Source organism: Pyxicephalus adspersus, chromosome 7 (assembly GCF_032062135.1).
Source record: "Pyxicephalus adspersus chromosome 7, UCB_Pads_2.0, whole genome shotgun sequence".
NCBI lineage: Eukaryota > Metazoa > Chordata > Amphibia > Anura > Pyxicephalidae > Pyxicephalus > Pyxicephalus adspersus.
Window position 1 is genome coordinate 60,104,159 of NC_092864.1, and position 26,540 is coordinate 60,130,698.

At 35.3% G+C, this 26,540-nt stretch overlaps 1 protein-coding gene across 1 annotated transcript in view; it reads right to left on the reverse strand.

Moving 5' to 3' along the window:
* The window catches only part of PIKFYVE (phosphoinositide kinase, FYVE-type zinc finger containing), a gene marked incomplete in the record, with an annotated part of 92,057 nt that overhangs the window by 58,733 nt on the left and 6,784 nt on the right, over positions 1–26,540 (reverse strand). Inside the window, 18 exon segments of the mRNA XM_072418652.1 lie at positions 138–309; positions 1,728–1,799; positions 2,623–2,723; positions 5,181–6,349; positions 7,887–8,013; positions 9,783–9,923; positions 10,375–10,482; positions 10,558–10,632; positions 12,833–13,010; positions 13,490–13,619; positions 14,958–15,020; positions 17,748–17,915; positions 19,401–19,548; positions 19,889–20,000; positions 20,364–20,521; positions 21,493–21,631; positions 23,509–23,595; positions 25,089–25,296. Of these exon segments, the coding sequence (XP_072274753.1) occupies positions 138–309; positions 1,728–1,799; positions 2,623–2,723; positions 5,181–6,349; positions 7,887–8,013; positions 9,783–9,923; positions 10,375–10,482; positions 10,558–10,632; positions 12,833–13,010; positions 13,490–13,619; positions 14,958–15,020; positions 17,748–17,915; positions 19,401–19,548; positions 19,889–20,000; positions 20,364–20,521; positions 21,493–21,631; positions 23,509–23,595; positions 25,089–25,296 (3,356 nt within the window).

Here is a 26,540-nt window from a genome sequence, read left to right on the forward strand (position 1 = left end):
AATGATAACAACAGCGATTAGGACAAATATTTTTTACAATATACATTTATATTTATTATAAAGCGAATAAAGAATAAGGAGAATTAGATAAATCTCATATAGATTGGTTTCATCAGATTTGTTTAGGTCTCGTGTACCTGTTGACAAATCCTACACCATGAGTAGGTGAGAATGGTGTGTTGGTAGCCAGGCACGGGGGAATCCAGTTCTTTAAGTAGGATCTGTACACATCCATTTCCATGGACAAAGCGCCTTATGTGGTGCACCATGGGGGTATCACAGAACACACTGGGACACTGATAAGATGGCCTGCAGAAAAGACATAAAAGGTTATCAAAACAAAATATTATCTTTTTTAGGATTTATCATTATTTTTATTTTTGCTATCAAACTGAGTCTTATACTGCTAACCAGAATTTAAAGGATACAGGTAAATTTTAGTGGTTCAGTGGTTCTCACATGCGGGAACCCTTGAAATAACTTTCAGGTTATCATAGACCCCCTTCAATAATTACTATAGCCACAGCTCACAGTACATTAGTGTGGTGGTCAGTGGGAAGAATGCCTCTTACATTGTTGTCATTCAATAAGTGGCACCCTTACAGCAACAACAACAACAAAAAAATCATTGGTGTCAGTTAAACTGACCTGAGAGGGATACATTGCTCATGAATCAAGAAACCCCTATCAATATCTGGAGGGACCCTGGTTGGGAAACACTCCCCTATATTATTGCAAGAAATATATCAATCATATTACTAGTGAAGGCCATCACAGAAAATTCTGCTTTGGTTTTTCTCTCTATTGTATAAGCATATATTTAATATAGGGTAAGGGCTCATGAGTTCTTTTGATTTTTTTGACTGTAAAACCTTTGGTGCATACTGGGAAATCATGCAGGCATTCCCCTTAATGGCATTAATTTGGAATTAAATTTTCATTGTGCACACATGAAGTGAGCATACAGAAGTCAATAAAGGAAGGAAGAGACAGTCTATAGACAATAAAAAGATATATCTTACTATTATGAGTTCAAGACCATCTTTCCTTTTTTTGAGAATAAGGATAATGCTTTACAACCCTTTCACAATCAAATCCTTATGTGGTAGAATTGTCAGCTCTGAAACTCATTTCACCTTATGTCTTATTTTTATACATTTGTACTTACATAAACAACAAAAAATACCGAGCTTTAGAAAATCAAGTACCTAAACAAACAAATCCATTAAATATGATCTCTAAAGACATTAATAGAAAAATGGTGTGTGTTTTCACCAACTGCATATAAAAAAAAAATAATAAATGAATAAAAACAACAAAATAAGGAAATATTAAGTGTTTAAAAATATAGTTAAATATAAATATAGCATAAACACATAAAATATTAATACTGGGTAGAGGGAAAGAATTATTTAGAGCCGATTAGGGTAAACTAAGGGTTAACAAGGGGCTAGATTTCATTTAAAATTGTTAGGTTTCTATAACAGGCACCACTACTGGCAACAGGGAAGGTACAAAAGCAGAAATGTTACTTTGTCTCTCTCTGGCATGTTATTAGTGTATAGAAACTGTTGGCAAGAGCAGAATTCACAGTTCTCCATAATTTTTGACAGACAAGAGCTGCCTGTTAGTGCAGTACAAACTACATACATCTGTTACTGGGAATAAAGGTGAATACACATAGTAATAAAAAAAGCAAGTGTTTAAAGAACCAAAAAAACACTCACCTAAAGCAGTATCTTTCCAGAAAGACGCCCAATGTCAGGTCATTTTTACCATAAAACTCCATTGTAACAATCCTGCAAAAAAAATGCGCCACCATCCATTTAAAAAAGTATCAATGGCAAGCAACTCTCACTTTATAAAATAAAATAAAAAAGGCACTAAATGCCCTAAATGTATTGGTACAATCACTCAGTGATCAAAATGAATAAGAATCCCAAACCCTCCATTTGATTGAGTTTGCAAATCTTTTTTTCAACACTGGCAGATCAGTCAACTGTCAGAATTTTTTTGTTCATTGCTACATGTTTGAATGAATACCTTTCTGCCAATGCATTGTAAAACAGATCCATTTACTGATTGGTTACACAGTAGAACCTCGGTTACCTGGCACCAACGGGGAATGGCCGATTCCGGATAAGTGTAGTTTCTAGTTAAAAGAAGGTTACTCTGAAACTGAGGTTTCTCAGACATTCAGCACTAGACTTGAATGGGGAGACTTGTCCCTATTCACCTCTAGTGCTGAATGGCTGGGAAAAGGGAAACCCTGATGATGCTTGATCCGTCATAAGGGTTCGCCTTTTCTCAATTACTGCTCTGCTCTCCTGACAGGTCCGCTCCCGATTGCTCCCACAGCACAAGCAGGGCTCTGGTATATGTTTTTGGATGCCACAGATCCACTAGGGCTGCAGGAGCAACCAGGAAAAGCAGAGCTGTAGGGTGCTGGTTATCTGAATTTTCAGGTTATCTGAGTTCCAGAACCGGGGTTCTACTGTATAAAGATCATTTTTTCAGGCAACATTGGGTGGGTTGCATTAGGTGATGTTTTATTCAATGACTGAATCACTTATTTGTAATATTCATAGATCACACAGTGTGTGTACGGCCACATATTCTTACCATGGGCTGACACAGGCGCTCGGTGCATTGTTAGACTGAGCCGATGAACTGCTAAACAGGACGCAGAGCCTTTGGTGGTTTAATGTGCTAAGACAATCAATCTGGGGACAAACCAAAAAACACAAAATTAGGAGAGATATATTGAAAGGTAACATGTATAAAGAAGGGAAAAAAAAATGCTCTTTATGGCAACTTTAATGGTTTATAGAATAAATATATTTAGCATTCTAGGCTATACAGAGCTCAACTGAGCTAGAGATCAGTACATTGATATGTCATACTATCAAAATCATTCAATAACATCTCAATATGAATATAAAGCATAGGGTTGTCTGTTTACAAAGGCTTTTCGCCGTATGACTTCGTCAATGGAGTGAAGTCTGAGTTGAGAGTTCTGAGAATGGGGGTTTGCTTGACAGTTTTAGTTGATGCAGATACTGGGGTAAGGAAATGATGTATATAAGTGGTTGGTGCAAAAGGGAGGGGAAGCCAAAAAGGATTATTACCAAACGTGTAAGTAGTAGTGCCTATATATAGATTCCAGTATTGTTGATGATCTGAAGAGATAAACCAGGAACGCTAGATGTTTAGAAAATGGTCCTAGTTAGTGCTGAAGGGTAGAGGACGGATATATTAAGATATGATGAAAGCATTACTTAGAAATATTTATTTAGTCTTTTACACAAAAATTCACTGTAACTGAGATCATTCCCATAAAAGTGGCAAGAGGAAACGATATAAAGCTTATTATTCTTTCCAGATTTTAGAACATAAATAAAATGTTTTCTACTGTAAGAAACTTGCTATATAGAAGATTCCAACAATCCAAAAATAATTATGATAATCCCTGGTTGGATTAAAAAACAAGTCTGCTGACATGACTAAACATTCTGCAACAGTAATTGTTTTGAACATTGTGAAGACATTAATTAGAACAGAACACTATAAGCAAAGTGTTGGGGGCAAAGGTGAAATTGTTATGAAAATCAGTATTGGACAGACCATTAACATTATCAGAGGATGTTCTGATAAGGAGAATGCCCAAGTAGTTGTTTTCTACATACAAAACACAAGAAAAATAGATTATTGTTTTTTCTGTTACAATAAAATATATACACATGACCCGAGACTTCACCGAGGCTTGGGTCACACGGAGGCATGTGGTTGCTATTATAGGGTGGTTTGTCTGTCTACTTAAACTTAGCAAGCACTACTGGCAAGAGATTACTCCATCCTAGCTAACCTTTAGGGAAAATGCTTACCCCCAAATGTTTAAGTGCAATTTGGGGTTAGCTAGGGTTTACTAAGCTTGCCAATAGTGCCAACAGCTAGAATTGAGGCAGAACTCTAAACCTGGTTTTTTATTTAAAAAAAGGTATCCAAGCAAACAAAAAAAGCTTGTAAATGTCACAAAAGTGGCTTTATTAGCCCTTACCAAACTTTTTTCAGCCCTTCTCACTTACCTTCACCCCTTAGTTGTTATTTTCCAGCTATTTTTTTTTTTTACTATTTCTATTTTTTCCATTTTGATATTTTTTGTTGCTTTTTTAGTGCCGAATACCAAGAAAATGTGAAAACTGTGATTGTGTGGGGGTCATACCTTTTGTCTTTGCCATGGTTTGTACCTAAACATAATTTTATCGGTCTATTCATAAAAAGCAGTGAAACATTCCTGGAGAAAAGTTACTGTTATTCAAACACATAGATCTGGAAGATTCTCCACTAGTGAATGTTTCAATGTAGAGTCACTGCTTTAGAAATATACTTATTGCTATATATTTATAAATTATTATCCTGTCAATTCACTCTATATTAGTTCATATTTTTTTGTTTATACAGATAGCATTTTCTATTTTGACAGCTGTGCACTTTTGAGGTGGCAGAACGAGTCATTATTTTATTAGAAATCTGAAATTACCAAAAAACAATGAGTAATTACTTTGTCACCTTAATTAAAGCATACCTTTTGGGTGACTTTTGAGTTTACTTCCTCTTTAATAACAATGTTATCACTATATAGGCAAGCTTTTATATACAGGTGTCAGTCTGCATACACACGTGCAATATTTGTCATTGGAAAGAATCTTTTGCGATCCTTTCCAATGACAAAAGACTGAAAGATGCATGAACGAGCGCCGTTCTACTCTAAGAAGAGGAGAGGGGGAGAGTGACGAAGCGACAACCCACTGTGCTCTCTCCCCCATGGATCCGTCAGGAAGACGAATGCCGAGCACACACCAGATACATCTGACGTGTGTACAGAGCCTAAGCGTTGGGTAAAGCCTTATGCTTGTATTACCAATATAAACATGATGTAGACATCTGTGGTTTAAAATATGAATCAAGTGCATGAAGGTAAGACATTTTAATACAGGCCTATAGTGCACCTTGCATACCCCAGTTTAGAACTGATAATATATTATAAGATTTGGACAAAGTTTCTATACCTGCTTACACCAGTAGGTCACAAGCTAAAAATAAATACCTAAATAATACAAACATGAAAATAAGAACTGACAATTTAGAAAAATACAATTTAACACAATATAGATGTTTACCTTTGAGTTCCAGGTCAATTCATTTTGATTCAGTGCTTTATCTTCCTCTGAATTATGGTTGGATTCAGTTTTATTTAATCCATTGGCTGTATCTGTATTTTGTACAAATGGGTCCACGTCCTTCTGCCTCAATCTACCTCCTCTAGCTCGATAGTCTGCTAGAATTTTAGCAAGGTTTTGACTACATCCTAAGTGCTCTGAAATTTTTGTGCTTAACAGCTCATGGGAGGGTAACACTTCTATAGATTTTCCCTGGATATTTCCATTCATGCCCTGTAAAGATGACAGTTCACGTAACAACTGTTTTTTCCTTCTGCTTTCCAATTCTTTCATCTCTTTATTTAGTAAAGGAGACATGTACACCTGGTCTGGAAAATAATCTCTGGTGGGACAATGCATGCCCTTTTCTGTTAATAAAAAAGGTTCCTTGAAAGAAATAATGGGAGAAATACACAAAATAACATCTTTCAGTTCCTGCTTAAAAGCTATAGAATGTGCCTTAAGCCTGTCATCTGTGGATGCAACCTCCTCCGTTATGTACATTCCGGAGTCATCTTGTAAAGGATCTCTGAAGGCCTGATGCTGACTTTTGGGTTCCTCTAGTCCTTCCACATGAAGTTCTATCTCATCGTCATTAGAAATACCAGGCATATGACACATCTGTGTGAAAAGCTCAGGTTCAATCGAGACAGAAGACAAAAGTGATGAAGATGACATTACTCTGGATGAGTTTTGTTGTAACATGGAAGACGTCTCAAAACTTTTACTCTCCAGTTCTCCGTTTTCCTCAAAAAATGATCTTTGCTCTAACAATTCACCATCATCAGAAGACTGGGATCCTGATATTGCATATAATCGCTCAGAGAATCGGTCTGATTCCCAATTAATTGCACTGCAATCTTCTCCATTGAACAGATCTTTCTGACTTCCATCTCCTTCATGACCTTCAATAAGGGATCTGAAAGAGCTGCTTTTAGGAAGTGTTGGTGGCATAGCAAACTCGTCCATTAAAAAGGAAATCTCCAACTGCGAATGGTACGCCGCATAAACCATGAAGACTATTATATCCTTGACACGTGCCAGCTCATATTGAGAGGCTCCACGTAGCTTAATTGTGCAGCCCAAGTGTTGTGGACATCCTTCAAAAAACATTAGTGTTTTGGATTCATCTGCAAGCAAACAAATTGATATGTTAATAAACAATGTGCACTGGTTCATAATAATGTTGTATTAGCAATAAAACCATTTTTTAGTGGAAAGAATCCTAGAACTATGGCTTTATTGTTCAGTTGTATTATAATTCCTTTTAAAATACCAGGTTCATCTGGAAGAATATTGGAAGAATCCAGCTATCTATGAAGTTGCTCAAAGTGTAACACCATGATAGGGAGATCTGGACCAATTCTACTGCAGCTATCAGATCTTTAAGTAGGGCACTAGGTATTGGTGGATCCTTCATTGTAACCCTGTCCCCCTCTCAGAAACATGAAACATATACAAACAGCAACATTGTTCCCAGACAAATAGGACTTCAGTAATAAAATGTGGTTTGTTTTTCATCCATAAATCCAAAGGGTGAGCGCACATGCAGCAACAAAAACCAAGCTGGACTATATTCAAAATCATGTTTACCCATCATTACTGAATGCAGCTTGTACAGATGCTATGAAGTAAAAACGGTCACACATTGAACAGTCAAAAACATTTAACATGAGCATTTACAAACATGAAAAGTATACAGTACTGTTTGATTTGGAAATTTACTTTCAAATTTAAAACTGGACAGGCTTATTGCAGAAGAGACAAACAGTGACTTCCCTCGGACATCGGACTCCACCTGTCTGATTAGAATTTACAATGTGCTTTACATTTGTGGCTCACTAAGGCTTTTTGACATACATGGAGATAAATGAAGTCAATCAAGATGGCTGGAAGTCTCTACCCTTGAAGAAAACTAGACAAATGTTGGTGCCATTAAGAGCTTGTGTCACTTCGTTAAAGGTTAGTATATATAGGAGTATAGTTCCACTTTAAGGAGGCTAAAATGGGTATTTGGTCATTTTTTGTTCCATCACCCTTTATAGTAAACATATCCTGAAAAAAATATATATAAATAAACCTCATTTGGTAATAACTGGAAAAGTGAATCCTGCATACCCTGTTTGCTGACTTCATAGGAACTCAAGCTGAGCTTCCCACCCAGTATGCCTCAACAACAGAATGAGAGCTGCTATTTACTACTTCCACCACGGTTTCCCTAGTAAAAGATCCAACTAAACATGGTTTGTAAATAACAATGCCTCCTTAGCTGCTAATGCATAGTTGCCTGAAACACCTGTATCTTCAGTGATGCAAAAACTGCCTTCACATCACCCCAGGAAACATTACCAAGCCAGTACGCTTGAAAAAAAAGTATCTATTAAATGAGGAAAACAACATATTGTGACTGTTAAAAAAAAATAAACAAATCCTTCTCCCTTTGAAGTTCATGCGCGCAACTAACTTCCTGAATGAGTCGCTTAACTTCCTGAGTCGCTTACATTTACATCACAATAATATGTTAGAGCTTTCTTAACATTAAGGAAGTTTTGGGACTAGCAGTATTCATTTCAGCAGCGATTTAAAAAAAAAAAAAAAAAAACATTAAACACCTAGTTATTGAAGTTTTCTTTATATAAAACTATGAAAAAAAACACACACACTTACTGTTAGGTAAAGGAAACACTTGCATATAAAACTTGTGACAAGTGCCAAGCCGTGGTTTTGTTAACAACTGATCCATGGACATCACCAAGTCTCCCTGTGTCATTCGACTCACACGGTCTAAAACTTGCTAAAAAATGCAAAAAGTAAAAAACACATCTTGTAAGTTATAGTAGACAGCTATTACATATATAGTAAGTGTGTTTTCTTGCAGTATTCCAGCATTTCTACATTTTCCTTTACCTTCAAGACACTGGTTATGTATATAGACTATTAAATAAAGAATAAATCAGATATGCAGTAGTTGTTTTTGAGATTGTAGACATTTGTAATCATGCTTTTCAAACAGTAATAGACAGTTAAAAGTCTCCAGTTTTCACTTTCGTCTGCAGACAGTTAAAAGTCTCCAGTTTTCACTTTCGTCTGCAATGCAGACTGACCGCTTATTACGCTAATAACTCACAATTTTCAAGGTGTAGCAGGAAGTGGAGGCTGGGTAAAACTGCTAGGACAATGGAGACACTCAGACCAAAATGGACATACCCAGAGACAAAGAAGATACACAGGGAAGATGACAGAAGAGAGGAGAAGCAGAGACGGCTGTGTGCTGACCAAGCAAACATTTGGAACCAAAGTCCCTGCTTTGAAGCCAAGTAACAAACAATTGTGAACATTATTGTTATTTGCTTAAAGTAGGACAATAGGATTATTGACTTAGGTATACCTGCATGGTGATGTGTCCATGGTTTTCATTTGTGCATGCTTTCCTTTTCAACTTTGTTGACATTTTTACATTAATACATTAAAGATATGAATATCACAGCTTGATATTGTGTACTTCTCTAAACTCCCCTGGAAACTGCAGTAGAATCAAGACTAATATTTAGCCAAGCAAAAACTTATCTTCCAATCCTACTCTGTCTACTATCTGTGCAAAAGTAATAACAGGGTACATGACCACTTCACTCCACTGATGTGCAGTCTGGTACAGTGAAGCTTTGTACTCACTGGACATGGGTCTATCAGTGAAATAACCACAAACATTTAATCTGTGCTGGAAATCTGGGAAATGTATACTGGAGCATCAGTAATCCCCTTTAACATAAATTGCGTGATGTATGTTGTTTTTTTTCCCATTTAAACCTTTATATGATCTGATTGCTACTAGGACCCTCGAGATGCATTAGATTGTTATTTATTTCTGTCCAATGTACTTGGTGGCTGCATATTAAACAGCATAGTATACCATATGTATCTGTCCCTGCCCAAGAGCAGCCTAAATCCAAGATACATACCAACACAGGAGAAGGAGTACAGAAGGAGTAAATGAGATGCTAGGACTCAAATGCAGGACATAGCACACTATGTATTTAAACATAATTATTGACCAAAGGAAGCATTTTCTTTCATTTCTTTCCATTTTGTATTTATTTTATATAATTTTGATTTTTCTTGGGATCCATGAGTAATATTAGTTCTAATTGTTCTAAATCTTCTATATTCATTAATCATGTTTCGATTTGTATTGATCTATTTTCTTTGTATCACATTTTTCTTCAATATGCAATATGAAATAATTGTGCTGTAAAGCCATCTAGTGTTAGGTTTCAAAATTCCACATAATAAATCCATTTACTAATAATAAACTATTAAACATGAATAATAAACATAATTGTGAAAGACTTTGAATACAAGGTATTTGAAAGAAAAAAAATGTTCATTACAGTGCAAACAATAGATTTGGCATTATAAGAAAAAAATAACTTTACACATTCATAAAAAATAAAGTCATTTGTTTTAATCTACTAACGTCAATGACTGATTGAGTATCAGCGTGACACCTATAAACCTGAAGACAATACAGATGAATAAATGTGGATTTGCATTCACTGTACATACCGGTTTTACATTAATAACCAAGGTTATTCCATGTTCCAACAGCAAATCTTGAGCTATTCTAGACACAGTCTTCTCCACCAAAACCAGAGTTGGCCGTACATCAACTATTCTCTGGACGTAATTCTTTAAAAATTCCCTTTCCTAAAGAAAAAAACAGAAATCATTCTTTTATAACAGCAAATGCCTTAAACGAACAAACCAGGAAAATGATGGGTTTGGTACAGCAATTGACAAAATGTGAAAGTTTTAGAGGGACCATGAAAGCAGAGGCTTAAAAAGAAAAATAACCACAAAGCCACCCACCACCTTCCTTGGAACAAAGTACCTTTTCAAATAAAATTAGTTTATCAAAAAATTATGAACCTATTCAAAGTTTTGAAGTATGAAAGTATTTAAACAGATAACTGCAAGGCTGAAAACATTGTATATCATAAAAAAGTGTTTTTTTAAAACTAGGACTAATAATACTACCATCATCTGCACCTCACCCACACTAGTAAAGCAATATCTGATATTGGGTATGTAAAAAAAAACATCATGACACTTTTTGTATATGGTGCACATACAAAAGGTAAGATTCTGAGTAACTAACCTGAAGAACAATGGGATCAATGCAGGTAAATTTTGTCTCCTCCCTATATAAATACTCAATGGAGCATTTCAGAAGCAAAATTTTGGGGCTTTTAATACTGGCATTCATCTGCAACAAAACACAACAGTCAGTACTGGTTAAGTGTTAGCATAGAATTATACTACTAACCAAAAAAACTGTTACCTTTTTATGTGCAATATTTTTGGTGCAAACAAATCCATTTACCACCATGGAATCAGACTTCTTTCCCCCTGGAATCTACAAATATTACAAACAGAAACATATTACAAAGAGCGCAAAGTAAACAATACAATTTAAACTTGGATGTATATTCAACTTGTCAGCTGGCACAATGGAAAGACATTATGCATGGTGGAATATAAGGTTTACTGCATTATGCATACATTAAACAATAAATCTGTCTCTAGAGCTTGTATTCATTTTTTCTTTATTCCAATAAAAACTTATAATGTATGCTTACTATAGTACTTTGCAGATATAAAGCTAGAATTATAGGAATAGTCCCCCCCGACCTAAAGACAAACTCCAGACAAAACTTTTAAGATAAAAAATAGCCTATAAAAAAAAAAAAAAAGTTGAGTTACACCACGTCCTAACTCTGTGCTGTCAAAGACTGGTGGTGGTGGTTGGAGGCCAACATTTTTTTTTTAGCTCTCTCTCTTAAAACAGTGCCTTGTTGGTATTAACCACCTGGCCGTTAAACCCGACCTTGGTTCGGGGTTAAAACACTTGCAAAAAGTGTTAAACCTGAACTTTTCTCAGGTGGTTAAATGCCATCACTTACCTGGTCCCGCTGTGATCATCTGTTCTGTTCTGTTGTTCCAGCGTCGTTCTCCAGCGTCGATCTCTAAAAAAATACTTACTTATTATATAAGCTACTGTACAATTACATTACATTATTTTTATTTTTTTTAAGATTTTTTTTTTTTGTTTTATAAAAAAAAAATTATTATTTAATTTATAAAATTTTGGACATATTTTGGTGAGTTATGCGGTAATTCGGTGAATTATAAGTAATTATTGAGTAATTCGGTGAATTAAAGCTTACAATCTAAAATAAATTTCCATGCAAAAAAGTACAGAAGTTTGGAAAGAATACCCGGCATTCATGTACGCGTCCCTCGGCGATTCCTGATGATGTCCGTGCATGCGCCCGTCGATGGGGGTCGTAGCGGGAAATTCAAATATTTTGTATTGGATTCAATACAAAGTCCTGTATCCAATCCAATACAAAATACAAAATATATTTGTGTGGGTTTGTCTATAGGTATGTGACGTTGGACTCTGTTTTAAAATTTACTACACTAGGGAGGTGTTTTAGAAAAATATATTACTATACAGTATACCGAATTATTGCATTTTCAGTATTTTTGATTTATTTATGTATTCTTGTTTAAGCTGATTTTTGTGTTTTTTATTTATTTTATTAAAAGTAATTTTTTTTTTTTTTTTACATGATTCTGTGTGTTTCAAACATTTTTTATATTCATGATATCTACTAGAACCCTGTTTGGACATATTTCTGTAAGTTACAGGTCTACAATTTAAAAAAAAAATTTCATGAAAAACAGTGTACCGCTTTTGGTACAGAAATCTAGACATCAGTGAAACGCCCAGAAGGTTAAGGCTGGAAACCAACATGCTAGCTGTTGCTATTGCTACATCAATTGATAATCTGGGACAATCTTTTTTGGTAGAGATTTTATAAAAAATTTTTTTATAGGAAATGGACCATACCACTAAACGTTAAATGAACATCTGGAATTCAATTTCTATTAATATTGCTAATACAGATGAACAACACAGTTCTCTTAGCTTGTTTCCACTATATTTACAAAGTTCCTTTAAACTGGTGGGGTTTGTCACGGGTCTATTCCACAACAGCTCCTTCTCTGCAAGGTTTTTTTTCAAATTTCAGAAATAAACTAACCAGCTACTTGATAAATAGCCCATAGGCTTTACATCATTGTTCTACCAGCAAATTATTAAAGCTTTTATTTTCTAAATGTTTTGTTTTGCCCAAAGCAAACAGATTCTTCTATTTATTCTTGTACAATGCACAAAGAAAAGGGAAGAATCCTATTTATTGATATGGGCAACATGCAGAGATGTTTTTATGATAACCAGAAAAAAAAAATATATTGGAGGCCCGAGTGCCAATAACACTCAGGAGTAAAAAAAAAAGGAAATGTAACAGTTTTTAGAAACAGTTTTATAAATCACTCTTATAGATCAGCTTTCATAATGAAGTAAAATACTACTACAAATATTACTAAAAGTAAAACAGGCTATGTGAAATTTCAGGGATGGATAATATAAAGTATATAAAAAAACAACCTTTACAAACGCTTACATGAACTTCCAAATACCTAAAAGTATCTTCATTTGAAAATATTACAGTATTTACACTTATTATATAGAATTTGTAATCACTAACTTTTTTGATGTGGACATATTGGCGGATATCCATGTCATCATCATTTTTGACATCAGGTCGGACAGTCTGAACCACTTGACAAACCAGTGGTACTATGATGTCACGCCAAGAAAGAGATAGCGATTCATTATATAGAAGCTGCTGTAATAGGGACATCATGTGACTGTGGTTGGCAGACCTGTGGAACAAGAAACACAACTTTGGTTTAATAGCTATGTAACAGTTTGATTCCTAACTAGCAGACGTACTTCTAAGCTTTAGTCACTGCGCCCCAAGACATGGGACCATTGCACATTAACACTTTGCTGACTCCTTGGTGCAGCAAAAAAAAAAAAAAGGAAGAATTCAGAGGTCACATGACTATCAGTGATTTTTTACATCTTTCCCTATGAGTAGTAAATGTATGACTGCTTACTCACACTTAATTAACCTGTTTACAAAAATGTAGGTTGCTATTGTTTACCCTGTTTTATATAAATGTACTTTTTGGGCCTAAATAGTTTCTAAGGCACTAGAACAACTGTTCAGCAGGAGATGGGTCAGCAACCCAGAAGCATGACAGCCAGACAATTCTAATTATATGGAAATTACATTTCTGAAAATACTACCTCATGACAGGCTTCCTATTATCAAATATCAAGATAGAAATATTCTTACAAAAGCCTCTCCATTGCTTGTTTTTCACCATTTTCTTCTCTCAGCTGATCCAGGGTATTATGGTGCCACCCCAAAGGTGTGAAGGGCAGATCCTTTGATTTCTCTTCCACTCTTCGATTGAACAGAGACTCTACAAGGAAATAGTAAATATTCCAGAATGTTATTACGCTGACATCTCTGAAGGAAATATCTGAATACCTAAAAATATTTTCTACAAAACATTGCAATTTAAACCTTAAAGTGCAGAGATATCAGCATGCATTTTCCATACTTAACTTTTTCATCCAGGGATTTTCTAAAATGCACTGGTGCATGGTCTGCACTTTTCTAGATATCTGCTGATGCGGGAACCACTCTTATTTTACTGTTTGTGATGCCAGTGATTGCCCAAACACATCCATTGCAATATACTTGTTGTCTCATTGATTTTACAAAATTTCAATACTAAGGAACTCCAATCAGATTTAAACGTTTGAAACCATTTCAGAATGTAGCATATAGAGAGCTGTGAGTTTTGTGGCTGCACCCTATCTACTGAGGAACTCTTATTGAACAAGGTGTGATAGACAGGAAAACCCCAAAGTCAGGGAAGTCCACAGAAACAAAACAAATCTATTTTCAGAGAAGTTTATGGAGGAGTTCTCTGGCTAGCAAAGACAACAGCAGACATTCTAAGATGACTGTCCTTTAATACTTTGCTTTTAAAATGGCTATCATACGAACATATCTTAAAGATTGAAAACTCATACAAATACACTACTATACATTACCCTTAAGAGATTATCAAGATATGTTTAGGACACAGAGATTCCCTGAGTTAGACGTACTTTAAAGAAAAAGCTTAGGTCCATCCTAAACAGATTTAGGTTTAGGGTGTACCCTAGTGCGTCAGTTTATATATCTGAAATTGTGAGTCATCAGTCTACCACTAAAATGGGGGTGAAGCATGGACCATTAACACTTGGTAAATATTTAATTGTTATAGAGAGACATGCAGTATCTTGACCAGTACACTGTCAGAATAAATGAATAAAAGAGATGCTCACAACCCACTCACATGCAGAAAGAATGTGATCACTGGTATGAAAAAGAGAACTGTATATTGCATAACAAAAAGCATCATATGATCTTAAATAATAAAATAGGAGGAATGGGGAAAATTAGGTCAACTAGATATTTTTTAATAAAGGCACAACTAGACTACAGCGAGGTCCTGTAAAGTATTAGCCAACAACCAACCAGCACAAGGTGTTTTTGTGCTACACATGCTACAGCAAGTGTCCATGCACAAATTACAAATATATTCACTTTATTAACATTCACAACATGTTATTGACTAGGTTTCAAAATGGGAAGGTAGTGTTTTTAATCAAGCAGCTCCATGAACATGGACATTTATTTTAATAAACAACAAAAAGAATGACAAATATAAAAAGAAGCAGTCCTTAACAAGAACTTTGTACATTACCTTTGATGAAAGCGTCACTAATTAAAATGATCTGTTGTCCTCCGTCTTCAGACTGAAGAAACTCTAAACAGAGGAATGATGACAAGAAAAAAAAAAGAAAAGATGACTGTAGTGTTTCATCTAAGTGATGTGCAGAGCACACCCTGTATGAGTCAGGCCACATAAACCAGATGCCTCAAATTACAGATCGCCTACCACATACAGTATGTACATGTCACTGCACTGCTCACAGACACGCTGTACTCTGGATTCCAATGCTTTGGTTTTGTTTGTATGCATTTACCATGGCAATCATGTATGCACCTTTAAAAACATAGAAACAATGTCTCTTCATCTGATAGATTTAGGGAAACTGAAGCAAACACTGAACTTTACGCACATGACTACAACTAACCAGTTCTTTTTTTTTATTAAACTTTTATTTTTAATAAAAACATTTTATTAAACATTTTTCCAAAATGTTTTTCTTCATTTTCAACAAATTGGGAAAGAGAACCTAAAAGAAGTTTTTATCTGCTATCTGGAGGTGTAATACCTCCCATTGTATTTTTTAAATATAAATACATGCATACATTTCCTAGGTCTTCCACCTACCATGACCAGTGATACCACCTATTGACCAGTGACTTCTCTGGCCATAGAGGACTGGCAGGGTTGGACTGAGAAGAAAGACGTGGGCAAAGCCAGAGTGTGGATAAGATAGTGAAAACTTTAGAATAATTGTTTGGATTTTGGATATTGGATTGTTTTTACTTCCTGTCTGGGGAAACCGTAGTCAGTAGGAAAAGAAGTGAAGGGAATTCTGTCCATCAGAGTCCCAAATAGCAGCAAAATCCTACAAGAGTTCTAATTTTTTTCCACTCCATACATGTACATGTAGAAGAGGTTTTTTTGCTTGAAATACATTTTATTTCTTAGTCACAATATTTCAACAAACCGTTGATTTTACCGCAGTGCACATTATGTGTTAGGGTGTACAGGTGCGTGGGCATGTTGGGTTGCCATTCAAAATGCTGCTTCTGCTCTATCACTGTTCAGTCAGAAAGTCTAAGGTGTTCATCCCCATAGCAGGTCAAACATTTAGCCATATGCCTGGAGTTCAGATTTAAATTGTTAGATATTTAAATGTGTTGCCAATAAATGATCATTATGTCCAAGTATTAGTAACATTTGTCTTTGGTTTGACAATTTGGTTTACTTACTCTTGACTCCCTGCACTGGGATGTATTTTATTGGTACATGTGCTGTAGCGTTTGTGAAGTAGATACATCAGGTACACTTTTCTTTAGTATAACTATTCCCCACCAACTGTAAGGTGCATTTTCCCCCAAACTGTATGTGTACATAAGGTATTGGAGAAAGAATATAATAAAAACAGTGCAAATTATGATGTAAAGGTAATTTGTGTGCTTACAGCCAGGTGTCATTTAGCAATCTTTATGCTTTAGATTTAAGCGTAATCAATCTTACAAATAAAATACAAATCCATATATTTTGGTGTAAATATTAAAAAAATGATTCATGTTCCATATATGAACCATATAAGGGGGGTAGAGGTCAGTCGCATTGCTAGACCAAAACCACGCCTAGAGAAGCAGCAATATAGTACTGCAAGCCTAAACAAATGATAAACAATAAATACATTCTGAAGCCTGAAGGATAATTTTTTTAAACTATGCTTTCACCCAAACACAGCATGAATATTAAAGTCAATAATAAACTAAAATAATAAATATTTATTGTAGGTTACTAGATCTTGGATGCAGCATATGCAATAAGTTTTTTTTTCTGACTTTTTGACTATTTCTAAACTAATAATCATGCACAGCTTCTTTTTCTTGGGAACTTTACGCACTCCTCCATTGCATCTCCATTGCATCTGGCAAGGAAGTTTGTCAAGGCTGTCAGGATGAGCATAAACCATTTCTTCCTGCAATTCATTGCAAAGGGGATGAAGGGAAGATGAGTGTATGGAAGGAATATATAATTCTAAGGTTCTTCTCTTTCTGCACAGCTCACAGGAAGTAAAAAAAAAAAAAAAATGTTCTGAGCCTAAAAAAAGAAAACTTATGCAGCCACCATAGCCAAGGATGGTAAGCTGTATTTTACAGTTTTGTTTTTGGGTTATTTAGTTTGAGCTTTCCAACACTGACTTATCACCAACTGATTTCACCTTTACGTCATTAAACATAATACCGGCCCAGGAACACCTCAGTTTTTAAGGCATTTCAATTCATTATAATACTTTTTGGTAGAAAACCTCCTGCCTAAATAGATTCCTAAATATTTTCCAATACCAACTTTATATCTGAAACTGGAATGGTCGACATGCAAGTTAACTCCTAAACCAGAGACAATTGATTCTTCTGGTGAATGGAAAGCAGAATCTATCTCTGCCTTACATATATATGCATACACACACACCATTAGTAGCATAAAGCAAGTTAACTCTTTTGTGAGCAGGGTTTTTTTTCATGCTAAAAAGTTATATTGCGTTCACAAAAGGGTAAACAGAAAAGACTTTAAATTATTTTTTTTTCCCTCTCTGAAATTGTGGTGTGACCGATTTAGAAGTACTTGCTATTTATCAGAGTTTTTCTTATCCCTGTATATATCCCTAAGTACCACACTATGAATGCAATTGTTTTATTCTAACACTACCTGATTTTGTTGAAGAGCTGTCACTGGATTAAGGGCGAGGATACAATACATAACAATGGTAACATGAAATCATGATCCAGATCAAAACAGAATTACAATGGAAGCGCTTGGTAATGACCAAATGAATACCTTTCTGGTCAGCAGGGTGAGGGGGCACATGGGGGTACTTGGAGTGCTTCTTGATGTGGAAGTTAACGTTGTCCATCTCCACATTGAGGCTGATGGATGCGGCCGAATCACTATCCATAGCAGACTGGAAGCTGCTGACTGATGTGCGTTTGCTAGGACTGGCGGAATCTTTGCATGATGCAGATAAGGGAAATAGCCAAGGGTAGAGGTGGAGGGAAACAAAGGGAAAGTGGGAAGGATGGAAAATACTACATTTAGTTTGGAAGTCCCCAAGAAGAGTCCTTAAATGCAACTACTTGGTCAGGTTCACAAGTAGACACTTATCCAAAAATATAGCATACCAGCAAAGAAAAATTAAAGCTATTTAGTTGTACTCGAGGACAGACCCTGGGGAACTTGGAATAGAAACATCTATATACTAGAATAATAACTTCATACTAACAGGGGATATGAAAAGAAAGGTAGAAATTCAAGGCTAACTCACAAAAAAGGAGAATATGTATGCTGGAAAAATGTTATACAAACCACCACTGAATGTTTTAGCTCTTCTGAACAGAGTCCGCTCCCTCCTCCTGTGACATTGCCTGTACCTGTCTGTCATTTTCTATTTCTATGTAATGTACAGCTTTGTGTAATATGATGGCGCTATATCAATTCTTTATAATAATAGGATTATGAAGACAAGTGATAAAGCCATTTAGTTTTTATGTAAGCTGCCACATAACCAAGTCCATGCATGAATTCATGCAGCCTCATTTCCCTAAAACTATTCAAGGCTTGCCATAGATGCAACAAGAAATTAGATTTAGGCCCAACAAAACAAGTAAATTCTAGTTCAGTAGATGAATAAAAAAAAGGTAAGTAAGGTAGAGGAAGATAAAGTATCAAATTAATACAATTATCAGAGAATAATTTAAAAGGAGTATCACTATGAGCAAAACCTGAAATGACATTGCTAAAAATATGTGATATGTTTAACAATTATAGCTCTTTCTTCTCATCACTAAAGCAATATAATGCCAAGACTACTGCACAGACAACTAAGTTTACTTTCAAATTGCAATGTATAACACCTTAAGGTTTACCTCAAATCATTCAAGGTATGAATACCTCTGCAGCCCAACTAAGATGATTGGGCAATGAAGGGTTCCTAACAATTCTGGCTCCCTTTCTGCTCTCCCATGCATTCTAATAGTTGCAAGATTAAAATTAGGTATAGCAGAGTAGAGATAGTATGATTAGGAAATTGCAAAGCAGACTTAAACATAGGAATCTACACAGACAGGCTGTCCTGTCACATTATACATAAAACAAAATTAGCACTTTTACAGACATTTAAATATCAACATGTTCTAGGTGATTTTTTTGCTGTGCCATGTCATAGTTGTTAAAAGTACATTCAGGACTAATATATTTATGAACTTGGGTATCCCTGCTCATATTATGTTAGTCCCGAGTGCCTTTTTAAGAACTGACATGACACAGCAAATAAATCACCTAGAACATGTTGATATTTAAACGTCTGTAAAAGTGCTAATTTTGACCATATGACCATATTTGTCTTGTTAATGAACGTATGTTCATTAAAAAGACAAATATGGTCAAAACACTAAAAAGAGAATCACAATGAATAAAAATTAGTCAGGCACTTACTAGTTAAATTATCTTCACCCTCATCTGCAATTTGCTCTGTGTCGCTGTCATCAAATTTGATATCTTTGAACCATGATGGCTCGGAATGCCCTTCCACAGAGTTGACAGAATCACTATCGGGGGAAGGAGTCTCCGAAAACTCTATGCTCTGGAATTATGAACAGTTATCGATGCAGGATTTATGATCATATGGGATGAAATTAATTAACATCACAGTTATGCTAATTTATTTTGTATTATTCTCTTTTTTATTTCATTTAACATTTTCTTAACATCTTGTGTTTAACTTTAAAAGGTAAAACTATGGAAAACTGCCTGACATTTAGTGAAATTTAAACCTGTTAACATCCACCCAGCACACTATTAACAAATACAACATTATAATATTGGAGCAGCTGTATCAGGAAGGGGTAGAAAACAGCTGAACATTACAGCCATAAACAATATTTCAAACCTTTAAAATGCACAAAAAACAGCGTGTGTTATACCTGGAGAGGTCTGTATAAGGCATATTCATCACGAAAAAGTTGATCATGGTGGGTGACACAATCTAACCAACGACCATCCACAAGAGCTTGGCCGATTGCTATAGCTTGAGCCCTAGAAATAATTATTACAACACATTGTCAATTTGAAGCCTAGCGTAATACAACCAATTTCCAAAATACCTAATACCTATAGAAAGTTAGTTTGGGGAAATTTTAGCACTTATTACAATGCATTTCTGGTTTATAGGATTGCAAACAGTTTTAAAGCAGAAAAAAGGAGGTAATGTTTACCTTACATAAAAGAGTTGTCTACCCTTTTATGTAAAGAAAAAATCTGGCTATAGGTGGCTTTAATAGGTTGAATTCTATTGACAAGATAATACAAATATTAAGGGTACACACAGTATAGGAACTTTATAATTCCTAGAGTAAATTTAGAAAAATCTTTTTAGAATTATGAATTTGAACAGGTTACCTAGTTGTAATTTGCCCATTTCTAATTAGCCAATTAACCAGCTCTTTTCCCACAATGCAGTTGGGATATGTTCTCAGCCAGTAACGATGGTCCTGAAATTCCATGCCACTGTTGTGGTGACAGATCTTTTTCCACAATTCCTTTAGCTGCACAGAATCCTGCAAAAATAGAAAGATTGGTAAATAGTTTTTTTTGTAGGTTTAAAAAAAGCCTATAAATTTAAGATGGATATTGGTAAGAGTTTATACATTGCGTATTTAGAAGCTAGTTCTAATTTATCTCAAATAATCCAAGCTGAATAAAATATAGATTTACTTTTTTTTAAAAATATTTGCTAGCAATATAAAAGAAATTCAACTGTAAAAATCAATCAATTTATTTGGAACATTTTTTGGGGGGCTGGGAAAATTGTATCTCACTGCACCTTGAATAAGGCTGAAAGAAACAAGCCACCAGGCAACAAAGTGGCTCAGAGGTTAACACTCTGGCCTTTGCAGGGCTAGGTCCTAGGTTCAAAGCCAAGACACTATCTGCATGGAGTTTGTATGTTTTTCCTGTGTTTGCATAGATTTCATCCGAGTACTCCGGTTTCCTCCCACATTCCAGTTAGGTTAGTTGGGTTAATTGGCTTCCCCCCAATATTGACCTTAAACTGTGTTAAAGACATGTGACTGAGGTAGGGACATTATATTGTAAGCCCCTTTGAGGGACAGCTAGTGGCATGACTATATGTCATCGCTATATAAATACTGTGTGGTAGTAGTAGTAATAATAATATTAATTTTTCACTTAATAAGAATTACTATTATTCAGACTAGGTACAGAGTTGTCACATTACTACCTTCAAAATCTTTTGTTCAGTTAATAAATAATGACACTATACCTAACTGATCTATCAATAAAACAGGGAATCAAACATTCCCTCATGGATATCTTCCAGGTCCATGTGTTTCAATCGCAGTAATCAATTCCCACCAGGGAATGTTTGGGGGAATGTCAGGTTTTAAAATGCAAGGTAATGTAAATGATCTATTTAATTATGTGATTTATATTTATCAGAAAATGAACATAGCATGGAAGATAGTCATTACAAATACAAAAAAATATTGGCAAAAAAGACATTTTCTACCAGTAGTATTTTTCTCTCCTCTTCATTGGTATCATTCTTTAGGTATGTGCGAGAGGCTTGGGGGCTGACAGAGGATTCATAAGGTGGAATCATGGGGGATCCAGAACGATCCAGTGATAAATTTGTAATACTGGCAGATCTAAAAACATCAGAAAAATATTTAACATGTACAGTGAAGTGTACAGAAGTGAAACAACATTTAATGAACACAAACTACTCGCCCATATTGCTATTCACCCAAAAGTACCAACACGACCCCTCAGATACCTACCTACTGGGACAAACAACTCTCCTCAGGTACCAATGACCTACTAATCCTTACAGGGGAAGTCGAGAATAGAGAAGAGACCTGGGTGAACCAAAGTCATTGAATTGCTACTTAAGCAAAGATAGCCAATCTGTGTTTTTGCCTTACATTGATCCCACCACACAGAGTAGGACCCTGGTATCCAGCAAGAGCATGACTTGTTAGCATATAACTGTTGGAAAGGTTTTAATGGCATTGGTGAGCAGTGGTAAGGTGCTGGTAGTTACTCTTCATAGGTGTATTTAGGTTTGTTTTAAAGGATAAAAAAAAAAGAACAAATTATAAAATACAAAAGAAAAGTATTTCCCCAAATTTTTCATCCAGTATGTTTGTAGAACATACTGCTACTGAAAATTTAAAAAAAAAATACAGCTAAAGGCTGGGATGATTCAGCCTTTACATCTGTCCTGCCACCAGCCCAATGACTGTTTGTAAGTTGATAATTTACTTAGAACATAGGTGAAGGTTAATCTTCTCCAATGGGGACCACCGTTCCACTCATTGATTAACTCTTAGTCTAACTTATTAACTCAAATTTAATACAGTCTTAAAGCTGAACTCCAGATGTGCAGCATGCTGATGCCAATGATACTTTGATATACAAACATCTGCAAAACATTTAGTGCACACAAAGCTGATTTAGTTTCTTTGTGGCTATTGAGTAGTATATTTAAATGAAAGTTTTTGTGCCTGCAGTCCAGCTTTGCCCCTCCAGCCATCAGTAGAATGCTTGAACTAAAACAACTATGGCTCTGACTACATCCAAGATTTGAGACTAAAAATAAAATTAAAAAAAATTGAAAACAGTTCTAAATAAAACTAGTTGATAAATCAAAAGGTTGGGAGTCTTTGCTGAGATACCTTTAAAATTTTAAGTTGGCTAGGCTGTCACACTGATCAATTAGCTGAGGAATAGTTCAAATAGCTGAAGACATATCCCCTAATTGACACACTCCTTCCAGTTATTGAAACCATCAGATACACATGACAGGCTGACAAATAGCATTCTCAGAACAACAGGTCAGCAAAAGCAGCCTCCATGTTATTCTAAAACTGCAGTCTTTTTAAATTAATTTTAGATAAACATGACATTATTGGATCTTATTGTAATACTCAAGACTACAAAGAAACCAATGATCTTGCCAATGCATTAACAAATAAGTCACATCTATTATGTGTGCAATCTAGAAGCCATATCAAATGTATCAAAATTGATGACGGCGACACAATTTGTGGAGCAAATTGCAGATGAGGGTGAAGAAAATTTAACTAGTGAGTCCCTGACTTATTCTTGAATCATTATATAAGTTGGGTGTTTGGCTTCACATACAAAGACTGTGATTATTCCACCAATACATAACTATCTTACTTCTTTTAATTATATTTTTAACACTTGGAAGGATAAAGTAACAAGCTGCAGTAGCAGCACAGACCAATAGTTTATCAAAAAACTTTGTCCTTTTTTTTTTTTGTAATTAACTACCTTTATGTCTCTAGCAGGCCATTAATCCAGCAGAGCAATATGACCCTGGAATGTCTATTTAAGATAATTAAATCTAAGACCAGTATTACACTAGAGCATTACGAAATGTTTCCATTTTAACATGCATTGCGATGTGCTTTTCTGCATTTTTAGATAATTTTTACATCAATACATGTATCATATAGTGCAGTCCTTCTTGAAACAAGTAGAATATTTCCTTTCTCACCGATTTCTTGCAGGAGACTTTCCAGGATCTTCTTGAACAGAAGTAAGACGCGTTGACAGTGTTTTAGCGGAATCCTGATGAACAAGGCTAAACAAGTATAAAAAAAAGCCAATGGCATCAGTCTTCAAAACAAAAAAAAAAAAACAAAGAGCTTTACCTAGAATTTGCCAACAAGAACTACGCTTAAACTTTATCTTTCAGGCACTAAGACAGATGAGTGCCTGCAAGTTAGATGCTTAACATTTGCAGGGATAGGTTTTAGTGGTAACTGGTTAAATAGTTTTAGGTTTTTTTTTTTATGTATAAGGTTTTAGAGTATAATAAACAATATTTGTTTAGTTGGGTACCTTTGATGTCCATGGCAATGCAGACCATTACACCAGTACATACCTTAAGAAAAGATATGTACATGGCAACATGAAACCAGGAAATTGACATTTTTAAGTAATAGTGTATGCACTGGACTCCTCACATAATGAAGTTTTAACATTTAGGGAATACAAATCTCTGTTAAATCAATACAATACAATACAATTTTGGTTGTCTTATTGTGATACCCAACTACACCATATCGTTGAGGGATGTGGTAATCTGTGGTCCGTAGAGAACTAAAAAAAATCCCACAATCTGCATATGGGGAGAGCACGAGAGGTTGATTTCCAAGAAGATTAGCAAGTGATGTTTTTGAACTGGTTTAATATAAAATTATTAGTATTATTAGTATAATTAGTATTATTCCCACACTCCTCTCTTAGACATACTGCCTGCTGTCATGACCCCTATCTTCCTCTCCTGTACATACTGTCAGCTGTCATGACCCGCACATTTCTCTTCTATATACACTGACTGCTGAAACACTTTAGCAATCTGTCTGTTATATCATCAATATTTCCTGTTTTTATAAACAAACAAACATTTGCTTGAAAACAGTAACATTATATACTCTTAGGCTACGTACACACATTAGAATTTTGTCGTTGGAAAGGATCTTTCAGGATCCTTTACAACTACAAAAGACTGAAAGTTGCATGAACGAGCGCTGTACGCCATTCTGCTCAATGGAGAGGGAGGAACTAGGGAGCAGCACCCTGCTGCGCTCTCCCCCCTTCACTTGTATTACGATTGTTCATGTATCTCCAGGGCAGATCCATGAATGACGTCGGAGGAGGGCTGTACACACATTAGATTTACCACCAGCTCTGAAGCAATAACCGGATAAGAATCATCTGGCAGGTGTACACAGACTTAAAGTTTTTTATATATTTATAAAAACAATTTTATAAATATATTTATATATAATATATATATGCCTAATTACACTCAAGAAGTAGCCCAGCTCCAACATGCCCCCTGAATATTGCTTTATGATCAGTACATGTGCATTGTTGGAAGTACGGGTATTTATAACCATCACTGTAGAACTTAGTAAAAATATAGATATATTTATTTTTTAATATTACTCTATATGCAGCTGGACTCTATTATAGAAATAGTTAAAGAGGGTGAATTAGGCTATAACAGACCAACGGGTACGAAATACAAGTGGGGGGGTAAAAAAATAATTAAATAAATACAACTACCTTTGCCAGGCAAGATCTTCCTCTAAAAATATATTGCGACTGGACTTTCTTCCTCCGACCGGTGTGCGGGGTTCCCCTGGATCCAATACAGAGACTGAACAGGAAGAATCTGACAATGCAGTCAGGTCTTCTCCGAATACATGGCTGTCCGTGGAGTGTGCATAGTTTACGGCAATCTTACAACAGTAGGTACAAGCCCGAAGATCACCTTCAGATTGAGGAATACAATATAACAATTTTTCCATAAAAAGGAATGAACGCCAATACAGGTAACCATGTAATAAAATGAGCAGAGTGTTCATTGTCCATAAGGATGTTCCATTCAATTGGCTAAGATGCTTTTAAAAGCAAGTAAGAAAACTTTCGCTATAGTCCCTTTTTATGTTATGATTTAGATTGATGAGATTTACTAAGATTTAAATTAATTTTTCCTATACACAAAACTTGAAAACACAAAACTGAAAGCATAGGTAGATAATTACAATGCTGAAACACTATTTACCTTGTGTCTGCAAGGTTACCTATACTTGTCGGTGGAGCTTAAATAGTATCCAGCCAAACCTGTTTTTACTTTTGGATAGAAGGGGGAAGGATTAGGATCCCTGTGGTGTTTTAAAACAGATTAACTAGTTTTTCCGTAACTAACCTTCCTAGTAACTACGACTTCAACAGAAAGGATACAAAGAAAAATATGCAACAGCAACACAAAGGGAAATAAAAAGATGACAGAGATTGTTATAAATGTAGTTTAAACTACTATACAGACTGACCAATAGTTCCTGTCAGTGAGTCTTGATCCCAAGAATCTACACAGACTGAGAAGATATATTTTGGGAAGCCTAGTTATTTTGGGGAAGCATGTCTTTGCATACTGAAACTGCAGTTTCTCATTGAAACACTGACATTTAATGATCCTGCACAAAGTAGTATACTTAGCAGGCTATTTATCCAAAGTGGAGAACAGAATGTGTCCACCAATTTCTTTTTTTGTATTCTTTATTTTTAGAAACCTGCTGGTTAGCTATTTATTAGATTTTAGGCCAGGTTATGTTCCTTGGCAAACAGGCTTCTAAAAGTCAAGAATAGAGATAATTGGCCTGATTTATTAAAGCTCTCCAAGGCAGGAGAGGATACACTTTCATCAGTGAAGCTGGGTGATCCAAAAGCCTAAAATGGATTTGTTCACAAATGTTTTAATCCTGGACCAGATCCATTCTAGGTTCGCTGAATCACTTAGCTTTACTCATCAGAAAGTGTATTCTCTCCAGCCTTGGAAAGCTTTAATAAATCAGGCCCATTGTATTACTTCTAAATTGGTGATCAGAAACTCAATTCACTTGTTGTAACTACTTAGCATAAATCTCAATTGTGGCCTATGTCAATCACCATTTTTAAAGTGGAGAATAAAGACTAAATTAGCTAAAATTAATCCCAGAGAGGTAGAAAAAAATA